Here is a 15,423-nt window from a genome sequence, read left to right on the forward strand (position 1 = left end):
ATAAAACATTTATTTATTTATTATTTTCTAACGTTGAATTAAATTTTGCATCAGTTTTAAAAATTATTATCTTCAATTAAAAAAAATTATGGAATTATATAAAATCATAATAAATATTTGTATACATAATTGTATCCCATAAGAATTATTTATTTATTTATTTATTATTATTTACTCTGTCTACAAAAATTTTAATTTATTAAATCCAATTATCAGACGTCTCAAGTCTCGATCTAAATGGCTTGAGTTGGGTTGGGTTGATCTGGTTCTTCAGTTTGTCTTTCTTATTTTTTTCACTAAATGTATACTAAACCGCCTTATGACTGATAGACTATTACTAGTGATTTTAGCTTAATGTAGGCAAGTTGCAGCCTACCATCCGAACTGAGGACGAGTTTTTGAAGTTAACTCACCCTCACAGGATCATGACCTTTTGTCCCCACCACTGTCACACGTGTGTTGTCCAGGGCGCAAGGGGCACGATGACTTGACGTGATTCTTACCTTCCTTCGACTCATCAACAATCTGCTCAGGATTCTAACCTTAGCGGTTGGCAACTAAACATGAGGGTTGCGCTCGTAGCAAGACTTAACCCAACACCTTATGCACGAGCTGATGACAGCCATGCACCACCTGTGTGCAGATTCGTGAAGTATTTATTGATTGATGTTTTGACAACTCGTTAAATTTTATCGTACAATACCAAAAACACATAAAGATCAATAAGATTGGTACGAAATTTAATATCTTATTCTAATAAAAACTTTAGAATAAGATATAAAATTTAATATAAAGTATTTTATTAATAGGCGTGGAAAGTAGCGATGTTTTGTTTTCTCTTTTTCTTTTCGAAGGCAGCGAATGAATTTTTGGCATTTTGATACGCAATTTGTGACGAGAGAATAATGCCACTGCACATGCTGTTGCATGCCATTTACTTCCCTCTCCGTAGGATTCATCGGCGATTCATAGGCGATTCGTAGGCGGTTCATCACTCATCACTACCACTGATTTTCCCCCTTTTTCCTCTTTTGAATGATCTGAGATAGTGTAAATCATCTCTATTCAATTGATTTCTACTGCATTTTGCTTCTATTTGAAGTTTAATTCATCTTCTGAGACGTTTCTCCATCATTTCGATGGTTTTTGCAGATCGGTTTCTTTGATTTAGCATTTTAGGGATTTTTAGGGATTTTTTTTTTTTTTTTTGTCGATGGTGGAGATTCAAGCTTGTGCAACTGGTTTGGTTAATCCGTCGGCATTATGTGCTGCAATAGACCAAGAATCCAAAGGGGAGAATATGAATGTTATTGCTCGAATGGCGGATGAGTTACACAGAGAGAGACAGAGAAATGCGAAGTTAATGGAGAGAATATCGTTTCTGGAAGCTAAATTGTTACAGGAAAGAGTTAAGGATCCTGAACTTGGTGATGAACTAGTATGATTTCTCAGTTTTAATTTCGTTGTTCTTTTTTTTTTTCATTCATTTTGTTTCATGCGCTCAATGGCCATTTTCACTTCCATTTCAGGGCAGTTGTTCCAAGCGGAGAAGCTTCAAGAGGCTTAAAAGAAGCAAAGAGGAAGCAATACTGAAGGATGGAACTCAGTTTTTGTCCCCAAAAGAGGTAAATCTAGAGGATCGATTGGTTAGTTGGATGAGTATGGATGAGACACAGTTTGTGCATTATGAAAAGTTAAAGGAATGTGATAATACTGTAGATTGTGTTGATTCAGACGAAACTGATAATGAAAATGATTATTATCATGAGGAGAGTGAAATCCCTTTTGACATCAAGAAGTGGGAAACTAATGGGAATTCAAGGAGTGTCAATGGTGTTAAACAAGATATATATCATGATTCGAATTCGGAACGTATCGAGAATCAATCTGGTGCTGAAAACAAGCCAACATTTGTAGATGATCAAACAGAAACTAAAGAAACTGGAAAAAAACTGGAGCCTAAAAGTGAAAGGAACGAAACCGAAAACAGTGAACTGTATGAGCAAACGCAAAACATCCTGGGATCTGGGAATGATGTCGGATTTGGAAGTGTATCATTGCAAAGAAAGCCTCCAAAGTTAGCGTTCTGTCCTAAAGAAGTGAAGGGAATTATTGAATCAGAAGCTTTGCTGCAGAGAAACGCCCAGTCTCATACCATGAGGAAAATAATAGTGTTTTCATGTCTTGGTATAAGGCATGGCTGTGAAGAGATGTATGAGTTAGACTTCAATCATTTCAGTATTATAAGGAAAGGAGAGCCATTCATTTCTCCTCAAAATCCTGGGGTAAGCAGCTCAAGATTTATTGTTGTATGTTCTGGAAATATCTTGTGTTTCGCCTCGTTACGACGTTAACTTTGTAGTTTGTTTGATATTAGGAGCATGTGTTGTATGAGAATCCTGGTGTGAGGAGGAAGATTTTGTATCCCAACAGGCACCACCCAACACTATGTCCTGTTCAAATACTTGAAGAAGAGAAAGCAATGCGACCATTTGATGTTAACTGTCCTTCTTGTTTATTTCTCTGCATCAAATATGGTGGCAGGACGAGGAATCTTCCGCAGAATGAGTAAGATGATCATTTGTGAGAAGACCACCGGTCATTGTTTGAATTTCATGTAAAACATATTGACATGAATTGCGAAATCTCACATTGGTTGAAACCTCTTTCTAGTAGACGCGTTTAAAACCGTGAGGCTGACGGCGATATGTAACGAGCCAAAGCGGACAATATCTACTAGCGGTGGGCTTGGGCTGATACAAATGGTATCAGAGGCAGACACCGAGTGAGGTGCCAGCGAGGACGCTAGGCCCCCAAGGAGGGTGAAAAGGGGAAGAAGCATTCCTTATAAGGGTGTGGAAACCTCTTTCTAGTAGACGCATTTAAAATCGTGAGGCTGACAGCGATACGTAACGGGCCAAAGCGGACAATATCTACTAGCAGTGGGCTTGGGCTGATACAAATGGTATCAGAGGCAGACACCGAGTGAGGTGCCAGCGATGACGCTAGGCCCCCAAGGAGGGTGAAGAGGGGAAGAAGCATTCCTTATAAGGGTGTGGAAACCTCTTTCTAGTAGACGCATTTAAAATCGTGAGGCTGACAGCGATACGTAACGGGCCAAAGCGGACAATATCTACTAGCAGTGGGCTTGGGCTGATACAAATGGTATCAGAGGCAGACACCGGGTGGTGTAGCGGGGACGCTAGGCCCCCAAGGAGGGTGAAGAGGGGAACAAAGCATTCCTTATAAGGGTGTGGAAACCTCTTCCTAGTAGACGCGTTTTAAAACCGTGAGGCTGATGGCGATACGTAACGGGCCAAAACGGACAATATCTATTAGTGATGGGCTTGGACTATTACATGAGAAAAAGAGGTTCCTTTAATAGCTGTGTTCATAGCTGTTGATTAACTTGAAGATTGTCACTGATTATGCACAGGTATGTGAGACAGCGAATGGGAAGAAACAAGCTCAAGTCTTTTGGGCCACTCATGTGCAGGATGGCTAGGCTGGCTAATCCTCGCAGTGGGAGCTTTTTTTTCAAAGCATTGGGCATTACCCTTCTCTTCATGGCTGGTTTTCCAGATGACCTTGTCCGCAAAGAAACCAAATACCGTAATTTGGACTTGCTTCAGAAATACTACAGGTATTGCTATTGCAATGGAAGTAGCAGGAAAAAGAACATAGAAGCATTTTATGAACTTTCACTCATAATTTATAACTACAATGCTGCACTTCAGCTATGAACTTTATTTTGCAGGACAGACAAGGATGCCGTAGGCGAGGAGCTATTTCTTGCACGCTCGACAGCCGACAGCAATGTGAGATCATATCCCCTCAACTCAGAGTCTCTGAACTCATGTTCAGACGCTCTGATTCTAGAATTGCATCATGAATTTAAGACCTTGACACAATTTGTTCAACACAGGATGACAAATTTGTTCAGGAGCAGCTAGCTGGAAATACCATTTCAACAAAATCAAGGGGGAAAAAACAAACTAGCACAAGCGAACAGCCTGGTTCTTCAGATAAAACAGCACCCCATTTGGCATCATCTTCAACAAAATTTGGATCAGTAGGGTATACTTCGATCCAAACTCGTGCTATGGCAGCATTTCAGTCACTGCCATCTCCATCTCAGACACCAATTGAGAGCAACCATCCAATTTCTTCATGTGCTGTGGCCTCCTACCAAAACCAAAACCCCCTTAATTATTTCCCACCAAACGCGTTCGTTCCTCTGATGTATTGGCCGCCTCCAAACTCATTCAATCCAGGGCTCTACCCTTCAGCTTATACATATCATTCTTTTCCATATAGTGGCAATTTTATCTCCTTCAATCAGCCTCATTGCAGCTTTCCCTGCAGCCCCTTCATGCCAAAAGCTATGGAAGATGCAAAGAATGAGGATTTATCAGAAGAAACGGATAGTAATTCTGACACTACTTCAAGCAGTAAAGATTAAGACACAACGACAAGCAGTAAACGGTAACCCGTCTCCTTTATAATATACTGCTTTATTTTAAGGTTCCATATCAGTTATTCCCTTACTTTTGTCTCTCTTTGAAAGTGGGTAAGCTGATGACCAAGTTTATTTGTAGCATTTTCATTCCTTTTAATGAACTTTCACTCATTTTGATAAGTTCTTGTTAAAATCAAGATGAAAATCATCAATTTTAGATGTTCTTATACTTTCTTGCAGTTGATTTCCTAAATGAGAAAGCAGCCTAGCATTGATTAGGCTCTTACTGTTAGGATAAATGCTCAAAGTTTAGACATGCATCTAGAGCGGGCTTGGTTCTAGTTTAGCCTATAATTCAGTGTAGCTTGTTGGCAATATTGCAGTGCTTCCTGATCTCACCCTTTGTGCCAGTGAGAGGGTTGTTCTCAGAAAGGATGGCAATGGCTCGTGAGAATTCCTTACCACGGACCCACGGACCCACTTCAGGACACTTAGTTGTTGTCCAGAACCATGGGTTTACCACGGACCTACCATTACTAAGTGAATCAAAAACTTGACTCCGGCCATCTCAACTGCCCAAATCATTATCCTTAAACCTCATCCTCCCTCAGTTCTCTACTACACTCGTTTCTCACTTGTTTCTTACGAACCAGAACCACCATAGCCAATGAATGAAGATAAATCTTTACCCCAACAATAACTCGAAACCTTCTTTGCAGCCCCTCTTCTCCGCCAAGCCAGACCTCAGCTCCCTCCCCGGCAGCTAGACCATGTCCTGCTCAAACCTCACAATGTTGGTGTCCCCAAAACCCACCGTCTCTGATGCATCCTCCCTTTTCAGCTCCCTTTCCAGAGCTACCCAGCTCGTTCGATATCAGTTTCCCCAGTCCACTGCGGCCTTCGGGAGCTCCGAGACTGTATCGATTCCGTCAAGAACACCCAAAAGATCACTGAAGCCATGAAGCTTGTCGCTGCAGCTAAAGTCCGCAGAGCTCAAGAAGCTGTTGTTAATGGAAGACCCTTCTCAGAGGCCTTGGTCGAGGTCCTTTACAACATCAATGAACAACTCCAAACAGAGGACATTGACACTCCTCTAACTAAAGTTAGACCCGTCAAGAAAGTCGCATTGGTTGTTGTCACCGGCGACCGCGGCCTCTGTGGTGGCTTCAACAATTCCATCATCAAGAAAGCCGAAGCCAGAATCTCGGGTCTTGACTACACTGTAATCAGCGTTGGTAAAAAGGGTAACACTTATTTCCTCCGCCGGCCGGACATTCCGGTGGATAAATTCCTCGAAGGCGGCACTTTTCCGACAGCCAAAGAAGCTCAAGCCATAGCTGATGATGTTTTTTCCTTATTTGGAAGCGAAGAAGTCGATAAAGTAGAGCTTTTATACACAAAATTCGTGTCGTTAGTCAAATCCGACCCTGTAATTCATACCCTTCTTCCTCTGTGATGTGAACGGAATCTGTGTGGATGCGGCAGAGGATGAGTTCTTCAGATGAACAACAAAGGAAGGGAAATTGACGGTGGAAAGGGATTCAGTGAGGACAAGCACGGCGGATTTCTCACCGATTTTGGAGTTCGAGCAGGACCCAGTTCAGATCTTGGATGCTTTATTGCCTCTGTATTTGAACAGCCAGATTTTGAGGTCTCTGCAAGAGTCGCTGGCGAGTGAGCTCGCAGCTAGGATGAGTGCTATGAGCAATGCCACGTATAATGCTTCCGAGCTGAAGAGGACTTTGTCGATTGTGTATAATAGACAACGCCAAGCTAAGATTACTGGAGAAATTTTGGAGATTGTTGCTGGTGCCAATGCATTGTTTTTTTTTTTTTTTTTTTTTTTTTTTTTTTTTTTTTTTTTTTTTTTNTAGTTGTTGTTGTATATCTCTATATTCTTGATATCATTCAATTATAGAATCTAGAACATATTGGAAGTCTTTGTTCGATTCTTCGCTCCCAATCGACTTGTTGGTGACGAGAGTGCAATCGAGATTTGAATTTGTCTGATATGAGAAATCCCCTTAGTGATTGGGGAATGTAGGAGAGAGTGATAGTGATTTCGTCTCATTAGATAAAGAGAGTTGAAAACTAGGATGGTATTTTTCGTCCTCGTCTTGCCCTGTTCCGATTATATATATATATATATTATTACTTATATATTACACCATCTATGATATGGAAAAAAATAAATATTATTCTTTTTGAAATTCATTTAAAGGAAAATTTTAATGAACTTAAATTTCATTTCTATATTTGCAATTACAATAATAGCAATTATGAACAAAAAAAAAAAAAAAAAAAAAAATCTTACACAGGGTTGCTCAAGTAAGCACAAGAATTGATCAATATTACAACCGGATGAAATTGGTCCTGAAGATATGATAGTTAATCTTCTGCTTATATCACAACTAAATGAAAGTGATCCTAAAGGCAATGAAAGTGATCCTAAAGACATGATAATTAACCTTTTACTTATATCACACAACCATATGAAAGTGATCTTGAAGATATGATAGTTACTTCGCTCTATAAGCCGTTAAAAACAAACAAATATTGTAGCCTTGTTACATCATTGGAGTAAGAAGGATAGTGTTTCAGGGGTAATCCAAATTAACACAAAATAATAAAAATATTTGTAAATATGATACAATTTTAAGCTCAAAATTTCCATCATAATTGAGGGATAAACGTCTAAAAATAGTATATAATTGATAATTAGAGATAAAAAAAACAATTGAAAAAAAAAATACTATTTGTGGAATAATTTGTTTTTTTTGTAATTAAATTCTATTTATTTAATGACGTCAAAAAAAGAAAATAATAAACAATTAACTAATTTAGTTGAAAGAAAGCACCCAGTCAGAGTGCAACAAAAAGGAGCGAAATAAAAGCAGAATTATTATTCCATTTTATTTTTATATTTATTTAAGCGCGAAAATAAAATCCATCGAATCTCCACGTAATTAATAATGAGAGAGAGAGAGAGAATAATATCTTAATGACGTGGCAGATCTCCATTCGACGTGGCAAGCCGTTCCAATCCAATCAGCTCACAGACCATTTCTGACCGTTGATTTAATTCACCTTTTTCCAACCAAAAATCACAGACTAACCGACCATAATCTCGAGTTTGATGGCTGTGAGCGAAGTCACTTCCTTATTTTTTTGCTGTTTATCGGCGAAGCCTTGCATGGTGTGTGCTTATTCAAACTTTCGTCCTTTTCCTCGCATCGGGATTTTGTTTTTTTCCCCTTTAATTATGATTCATTTGCGCGATTCTAGACGGAGATTGATCGGGAGTGCGATCTGAAGCTTGTTTGGATGATCGTATTTTTTAGTTGATCGAAGAAGAACAGTGGGAAACGGGGTGGTTGATTCGTTTCTAATGGAGGTGGCGCTTCAGGCTCATGTGTCGGGGAGTTGGAGGAGGAGGAGGAATTTCTGTGAAGCACAAGCGGCGAGTTCGAAGTTTAGACTGTTTCAGGGGAATAGAGCGTCGTGTACTACTTTTACTACACTGGTATTTTTTACTAATTTGGATCTTGTTCGTTGTTGGTATCATTGTGTTTGTGTGTTTTGATTCTGTTTTCTGTTTCTTTGGTTGTAATGGTGCTTGATTCAAAAGAGGTTCGTATTTGTCGTTGGATCGCTTCTTTCTTGAGTGGAATCTATTCATTTTGTATCAATTTGGAGGATAGGGTGTCGCGTTTATGTAATGTTTTTTGAAAGATTTGTGGAAATGCATGATGGAATCGATGAATTTCAATGCCATAAGAGCACAGTTCTTGAGGACTTGCACTTTGTTAACATTATACTATTTGGAATTGGGATTGATGTATCTTATTTTGCATTTCTTGCTATATCTTTATGGGATCAGTCTCCATTATGGTTCAGAGGGCACCGTGTAGCGGGGACGTCGTTCAGAATTGTTGCCTGTGCAAATCAGTCAGGTTAATTCATGTGGTTTTCACGTTAATCTTTCGCAGTTTTAGTTTTCTATACATTATTTTTCATGATTAAATTGAAACTGAACCCTTGTAGATTCATCAAGGAAGAGATCTAGGAATTTGTCAACAGCGAGATTTGAAAGCTCTTCATCAAAGGGATTCAAACCCAAAGTTCCTATAGGAAAAAGTATCCCTAAAAAGGATCAGAGGCGAGATGAAGAGAAAGAGGGCTCTGCAACGCTAAAATCTAGTACACACATAGAGCCCAAACAGGCAGCACTTAAGTTGAAGGTAGGGGATGAGGAGGACTTGTCTGCTAAAATTTCACAAAATATTGAGAATGATGCAGAAAATAAAATCTCTTTGACAAGCAAGGCTACGTCTGTTGTTAAAAGTACTGCACCAATAGGTATTGGTGGGTTAAGTGGGATAGACAACGGATTACAAGAGAAAGAAGAGGAGAGTGAACCAAGTGAAACAGTATCAGATGTCCTAGATAACTCTGTGAAACTCTTTGAGATGGAAAAGAAGTTAACCAAGGAAAGTTCTTTGAAATTGAAGTTGAAGATGGAAGCAAATGCAAAGAGACAGGAAATTCAGAGACTGGCTAATGAAAATCTCATAGGAGGCATTCGAGTATTTGTTTTTCCGCAAGTTGTTAAACCTGATCAAAATATAGAAGTGTTCTTTAATAGGAGTTTTTCTATTCTGAGTGAAGAGCCAGAAATTATGATCATGGGAGCATTGAATGACTGGAAGTGGAAATTTTTTACTATAAGGCTAAACAAAGCAAATCTAAGTGGGGATTGGTGGTCTTGTCAAATTCATGTTCCCAAAGAGGCTTACAATATCGACTTCGTCTTCTTTAATGGGAAAGATGTCTATGAAAATAATGATGGAAAAGATTTCTGCATATCTGTGGAAGGTGGAATGGATGCCTCTACATTTGAAGATTTCCTATTAGAGGAGAAACGTAAAGATCTAGAAAGACTTGCTAAAGAGAGGGCTGAAAGGGAAAGACAAGAACAAGAACTGAGGCGAATAGAAGCTGAGAAGGTTGCTAGGGCAACCGACAGAGCCCAGGCGAAGGCAGAGACTGAAAAAAGAAGAGAGACGTTAAAACAGCTTTCAAAAATGGCAGTGAGGTCTGTTAGTAATGTTTGGTTCATTGAACCTGCTGAGTTTCAAGGTGAAGACTCAGTCAGGTTATACTATAATAAAAGATCAGGTCCTCTGGCTCATGCAAAAGAGCTTTGGATTCTTGGTGGGCATAATAATTGGACAGATGGATTATCCATTATTGAAATGTTTGTCTTTTCTGATATAAGGGACGATTGTGATTGGTGGTACGCTGATGGTACGTGTAAATGTCTTCTATTCCTTTTTACCATCCATCTTGTTGCTTGAATTGTTACATGCTAGGCCTGTTGACAACAGATAACAAACCCTGTCCTGTAGAAAAAATGTAGAGGAAAGCATCAGGTGATGCAGTGTGGTACCAGACAATTGTCATAGGTCCTTCGTAATAGATACTTTTAAAAGATCGTGACGGTCGTTATAGTCAGATCATACATAGTGTGATCTCTAGCTACCAAAATGAATTTTCCGCTTGTGGTCCAGGTTGTTAATCATTATTGAATGGGGGAAGTCATAGGTCCTTCGTAATAGATACTTTTGAGAGATTCGTTATAGTCAGATCATACATAGTGTGATCTTCAGCTACCAAAGTGAATTTTCCGCTTATGGTCCAGCTTGTTAATTTTTATCGAATGGGGGAAGAATCGTACACTTGCTGGTTTTGAGACCAGTATCTCCTCTAGAAAGATGTTTGTGGGGGAACGAAGAAGGCTGTAAATCTATAGGCACCCTTGGTTTAAGAGAAAAACAAACGTTCATCGAGTCTTCTGATCTCTTCATTTGCAGGCTGATGTTAAATTTTGTTTTTATAGTTAGTATTGAATTTCATTGCACATGCACAACTATACATTTTGCAGTAATTGTACCTGATCGAGCCATTATTCTGGATTGGGTTCTTGCTGATGGGCCACCCAATAAGGTCAATATTTATGATAACAACAAGCGTCGTGATTTCCATGCCATTGTTCCAAAAGCCATTTCGGAGGAGCTATACTGGGCTGAGGAAGAACAGTGGATTTATAGGAAACTTCAGGAAGAGAGGAGATCAAGAGAGGAGGCTGCCCGTACCAAGGTCAATTCACCAAAATATTTACACTTGACTCCATATTTGATTTCTTGTTTATTTACAGCAATAATTCTACACATATCTTAACAGAACACAATATTGTGCAGAAATTTTTAGGCCACCTTGAATATCTCGTTTCAATGCAGATGATATCTAGCATCCTAAATTGCTTCATATTTTCTTTATTTCATTTATTGATTCTGTAGTTTAGTCTAATTTTGAGTTACATGTGGGATAGGGGGTTTTGAACCTCTTACCTCTTGGTCAAGAGTATGCTTAAGTTGACACATTCTAATTGTTTGTCGGAGAAGGTGCTTAGAATAATATTATTTAGACTTATTGCTTAACTCCCTTACTTTTTTTCTTTATTCTTTGAGTACACCAGACCTCAACAAAGGAAGGAGTATATGCATAATGGTTGAATCATGCTCATATTTGTAATTCTTAGTACTTTTAAGTAGTTTTTATTGACTCCCTCATACTTGCAGCTACTAATTTGTGTATCTCTTTATTGTAGGCTGAAAGAACAGCTCGTATGAAATCTGAGATAAAGGAAAGAACCTTGAAAAACTTTTTATTGTCACAGAAGCACATAGTGTTTACTGATCCTGTTGATGTTCAAGCAGGAAGCACAGTGACAGTATTTTACAATCCTGCCAATACACCTCTGAATGGAAAACCTGAAGTATGGTTTAGATGTTCATTTAATCGTTGGTCCCACCGTAAGGGTCCATTGCCACCACAAAAAATGTTGCCTGCAGATGGTAGCAGCCGTGTGAAAGCCACTGGTGAGACTCCATTTCTAACACCTTTTGATCATTGGGTGAGATTAACGGCGTCTTTTTCTAACTGCCCATTTTTTGCTGCAAATTTGATGCGGGGAAATTCTCTCTTTTCTCCTCTCTCTGTTTGTCATTTAGGAGATGCTTTATTTTGTAGTTTCATTTGTTTCTGCAGTTAAGGTTCCAAAGGACGCATATATGATGGATTTTGTATTTTCTGAGTGGGAAGATGGTGGGACGTTTGACAATAAGAATGGCATGGATTACCATATACCTGTGGATGGTCAGTTAGTTAAGGAGCCACCCTTGCACATTGTGCATATTGCCGTAGAAATGGCCCCTATTGCAAAGGTAAACTTTTGTCTCGAGTTGATTCATTATTCATTGTACTTATTATTACTTTTATTATTTTCTTAAAACGAGAAACACTTTTTGTTGAGAAAAATGAAAGAATATGTCAAGCCTTACAAAACGTTAGCCCAACAAAAGGAGTTCTCCCACTTTTGTTAATGCAGATATTGCAAGGTAAGTACTCACATTTGTATTTCTTTTATTTTCTATGCTATCCAGGTTGGAGGTCTTGGTGATGTTGTGACTAGTTTATCCCGTGCTATTCAAGATTTGAACCATAATGTGGACATTGTTCTTCCTAAATATGACTGTCTGAACCTAAGCAATGTAAGCTTTATTGCCAATTAGTTCGTATCTCCTTGCTTTTTAATCTTTCTCACTTCTTATCGTCCAAAGAACACCCATTTGATTAGAACCTTGAAATATGTGCAACCTGCTTGGTTTCATTGTAATGATTTCAGCATTAGATGTTTGCTAAGAAAACTTAATGGTGTATGCATGACTACATCCTCAGGGCTTCTAAAAGACGCACATTATGAATGCTTGAATATCAAACATTGTAAATGCCTTTTCACAATTGATCTCTCCGCGAGAGCCTTCTTGTTTTACTTAATATTCTGAGCACATTGACAATTTGACCCAAAAAAAACTTGTAGGTGGAAAATTTTCACCATCAGCAAAATTATTTCTGGGATGGAACAGAAATAAAAGTCTGGTTTGGCAAAGTGGAAGGGCTCTCTGTTTACTTTCTGGAGCCTCAAAATGGGTAAATATTTTGACTGTCTTTTAAATATTTAGGTTTTATGTCGTGAAGTAGTCAAGCTTAGGTTGTATTATTGAATTTTATTTCTGCCTTGGCTTTGATTGCTAGAGGAAGTTATCATTTCATAAACCTTCTATTTTATGCTTGCACTTGGAACTTCATCTTTGCAGGATCACTTCAAAGAAATATCTAACATATTTATCCCCACTTGGTAGGCAAAGAAATATCTAACATATTTATCCCCACTTGTTAGGCTTTTTTGGACAGGATGTATATATGGTTGTAATAATGATGCAGAGAGGTTTGGTTTCTTTTGTCATGCTGCTCTTGAATTCTTACTTCAAGGAGGATTTCACCCTGTAAGTATGCACTTAACTGAATGCTCGTAGTGGTTTTATCAATAAAATGTTCATTGCAAATATTGGTATGAATGTTTAGCATCCCTGCACACTTGGATTTAGTTGTCAGGGCACAAGTATTAAGTTGAAAAATAACTTTTCTTTAGCATTACCTTATGAGAGACTGCTTAGTTTATTAGATCTTAGATTGTTATTTTTCCTTCTCTCTAGAACATGCAAGGAAGAATACATGGCAAATGGTTACTTTCTTAATTATGTTTTTGTCTTGGGCAGGATATTATCCATTGCCATGATTGGTCTAGTGCTCCAGTTTCTTGGTTATTCAAGGAAGAGTACATGCACTATGGCCTTACTAAAGCTCGGGTTGTCTTCACTATTCACAATTTAGAATTTGGAGCGCAGCTTATTGGGAGAGCAATGTTGTACTCGGACAAGGCTACAACTGTCAGTAATCACGTTATTAAGCAAACAATGACTTGACCTTGCGTGATTTTAGATGCATTACTTGGAGTCTTGCAATTGTTTTGTAGTTTTTCTTGAATTATCATTCGAATCTTCCTGTGTTTATATGCAGGTGTCTCCTACATACTCAAAGGAGGTCGCGGGAAATCCTGTCATTGCACCCCATCTTCATAAATTTCATGGCATAGTGAATGGAATTGACCCTGACATATGGGATCCATATAATGACGATTTTATTCCTGTAACACTTCTCTTCGTCATTTGCAACATATTCTATTACTTGGCTTTTGAAATAATCTACTATGAACCTGATTAACTGGCTTTTTCTTTGGAACTGTATCACTAATGAAGTTTATTCTGATATCTATTTATATAAAATAATCAGGTACCTTACACTTCAGAGAATGTTATTGAGGGAAAAACAGCTGCTAAGGAAGCATTAAGACAGAGACTTGGCCTAAGTAGGTTTGATCTTCCTTTAGTAGGAATCATCACTCGCCTAACTCATCAAAAGGGAATCCATCTCATCAAGCATGCCATCTGGCGAACTCTCGATCGGGGTGGACAGGTATCTTACCATGTTGCTTCCTTGTTTTGCTTGAAATTACAGTTTGGTTCCTTAGTTTTTACAGCTAATATTTCATTTTAATTCCAATGGGCTGCTTTACTAAGAAATGTTACGAGGATTGGCTCCTCCTGGATGTTGTAGCTAATGAGATATTATTGCTATGGCAGGTTGTGTTGCTTGGTTCAGCTCCTGATCCACGCATTCAAAATGATTTTGTGAATTTGGCAAATGAGTTGCATTCATCATACCCTGACCGTGCTCGCCTTTGTCTTACTTACGACGAGCCTCTTTCACACCTTGTATGTCAATGCAGAACTCAATACAGTAGTTCTTCCAGTTTTGTTACTAACGCATCTAATCAATAATTGCAGATATATGCTGGTGCAGATCTGATGCTGGTCCCTTCAATTTTTGAGCCGTGTGGTCTAACTCAGCTCACCGCTATGAGATATGGTTCAGTACCTGTTGTCCGAAAAACTGGAGGTTTGGGCAACATGTGCATTTAAAGTTCATATTTCTATCATCATTAGTATGTAATACTTGAGAGAACCATGTCTGAGTAACACCTACCTTAAGATCCAGTGTTAGAATTTTTAGAACCCACAATTAATTACTAAATTTCTGTGTATTACTATTTGTAGGACTTCATGATACTGTGTTTGACGTCGATCATGATAGAGAAAGAGCACAGGCAGCAGGCCTTGAAACAAATGGGTTCAATTTTGAAGGAGCAGATCCATCTGGCGTTGATTATGCTCTAAATAGGTCAGTTAAAACATTAACTCTGATGAGTGAGTTTTCTTCTTCACTACAAGTTTTCTGCCGGTCAGATCTTTTCCTCAAACTGGCCATCCGGGAATTCCATGGAAAGTTGAATAAAAGTGACAAACTCTGCTCCTTTACTCCTGTTAATTGATTACCATTTGTTCTTTATCTGGTTAGAACACGGGTCGAATTTTTAGAGTGGTTGGTACCATCTAACGTTTAGCATTGCATATTGCTCATTGATTCTGATTGAGTTGGTGGCAGTTCTACAATCATCATGCTCCTCCCATGATTCTATACACAATTTGTATTGAACAAAGTTTGTTTTCATTTCAGGGCAATCTCTGCATGGTATAACGATCGGAGCTGGTTTGATTCATTATGCCAGAGAGTCATGGATCAAGACTGGTCTTGGAACCGGCCTTCTCTCGACTACTTGGAGCTTTACCATGCAGCCCGGAAATGAGAAACAGTGATAAACATTCGAAAAACGGAGCGGGGAGCGCGATATCGGTGTCGATCTGACTCGAACTCGACGTCCTGTACAGGTTTTGTTATAATTCTGCCTTCATTTCCCTTAGTTATTATAGGCCAAGGAATCTATGGTGGCACAAGCTTTAGAGTTCAATAATTGATTCATCTTTCTTTACAATGCAAGCATGCTTCAGCTTTTATAGATATGAATGTACGTTCTGATGTTCCAATAAATGGAATCTGATAATAAGATCCAAGTGGTTATGCAGTCACTTGTTGTTCACCAC

The 15,423-nt window shown here is 38.7% G+C and overlaps 2 protein-coding genes and 1 pseudogene across 7 annotated transcripts; all 3 read left to right on the plus strand.

Annotated features, from left to right (window-relative positions):
• Positions 1-833: 833 nt before the first annotated feature.
• Positions 834-6,257, plus strand: LOC111802457. 5 transcript variants are annotated; one of them, XM_023686836.1, is made up of 8 exons: positions 834-1,438; positions 1,530-2,285; positions 2,378-2,568; positions 3,437-3,643; positions 3,758-3,818; positions 3,926-4,052; positions 4,101-4,485; positions 4,700-6,257. In XM_023686836.1, the coding sequence occupies exons 1-7, from the start codon at positions 1,214-1,216 to the stop codon at positions 4,460-4,462; spliced, it is 1,929 nt and encodes a 642-aa protein (XP_023542604.1). In that variant the 5' UTR covers positions 834-1,213; the 3' UTR covers positions 4,463-4,485; positions 4,700-6,257. The 5 variants fall into 5 exon arrangements, with proteins under 5 accessions (XP_023542604.1, XP_023542601.1, XP_023542602.1 ...); XM_023686833.1 differs by having other exon boundaries at positions 834-1,050; positions 1,153-1,438; positions 3,926-4,485; XM_023686834.1 differs by having other exon boundaries at positions 3,926-4,485; positions 4,824-6,257.
• LOC111802153 lies at positions 5,230-6,384 on the plus strand (annotated as a pseudogene).
• A 1,183-nt stretch (positions 6,385-7,567) lies between these two features.
• On the plus strand, positions 7,568-15,422 carry LOC111802437 (starch synthase 3, chloroplastic/amyloplastic-like). Of its 2 annotated transcripts, XM_023686802.1 has the most exons (17): positions 7,568-7,655; positions 7,745-7,982; positions 8,340-8,412; positions 8,504-9,766; positions 10,404-10,618; positions 11,130-11,400; positions 11,570-11,745; positions 11,965-12,072; positions 12,402-12,511; positions 12,762-12,867; positions 13,141-13,311; positions 13,442-13,570; positions 13,715-13,897; positions 14,065-14,196; positions 14,269-14,380; positions 14,539-14,662; positions 14,999-15,422. In XM_023686802.1, exons 2-17 carry the CDS (start codon positions 7,848-7,850, stop codon positions 15,126-15,128), a joined length of 3,438 nt encoding a protein of 1,145 aa, XP_023542570.1. In that variant the 5' UTR covers positions 7,568-7,655; positions 7,745-7,847; the 3' UTR covers positions 15,129-15,422. The 2 variants fall into 2 exon arrangements, with proteins under 2 accessions (XP_023542570.1, XP_023542569.1); XM_023686801.1 differs by having other exon boundaries at positions 7,581-7,982.
• The last annotated feature ends 1 nt before the right edge of the window (position 15,423 follows it).

The sequence above is a fragment of the Cucurbita pepo genome, chromosome LG09 (assembly GCF_002806865.2).
Source record: "Cucurbita pepo subsp. pepo cultivar mu-cu-16 chromosome LG09, ASM280686v2, whole genome shotgun sequence".
In the NCBI taxonomy this organism is placed as follows: domain Eukaryota; kingdom Viridiplantae; phylum Streptophyta; class Magnoliopsida; order Cucurbitales; family Cucurbitaceae; genus Cucurbita; species Cucurbita pepo.

What these genes read in the sequence shown, in the direction of transcription:
- LOC111802457 (XM_023686834.1), top strand. Translation starts at nt 1,214, where the DNA reads ATGGTGGAGATTCAAGCTTGTGCAACTGGTTTGGTTAATCCGTCGGCA. An exon ending in TTTCTCCTCAAAATCCTGGG is followed by an intron (nt 2,286 to 2,377) that starts GTAAGCAGCTCA and finishes GTTTGATATTAG; the next exon opens with GAGCATGTGTTGTATGAGAA. An exon ending in AGGAATCTTCCGCAGAATGA is followed by an intron (nt 2,569 to 3,436) that starts GTAAGATGATCA and finishes GATTATGCACAG; the next exon opens with GTATGTGAGACAGCGAATGG.
- LOC111802437 (XM_023686802.1), top strand. Translation starts at nt 7,848, where the DNA reads ATGGAGGTGGCGCTTCAGGCTCATGTGTCGGGGAGTTGGAGGAGGAGG. An exon ending in ATAATGACGATTTTATTCCT is followed by an intron (nt 13,571 to 13,714) that starts GTAACACTTCTC and finishes TAAAATAATCAG; the next exon opens with GTACCTTACACTTCAGAGAA. An exon ending in CTCTCGATCGGGGTGGACAG is followed by an intron (nt 13,898 to 14,064) that starts GTATCTTACCAT and finishes TTGCTATGGCAG; the next exon opens with GTTGTGTTGCTTGGTTCAGC.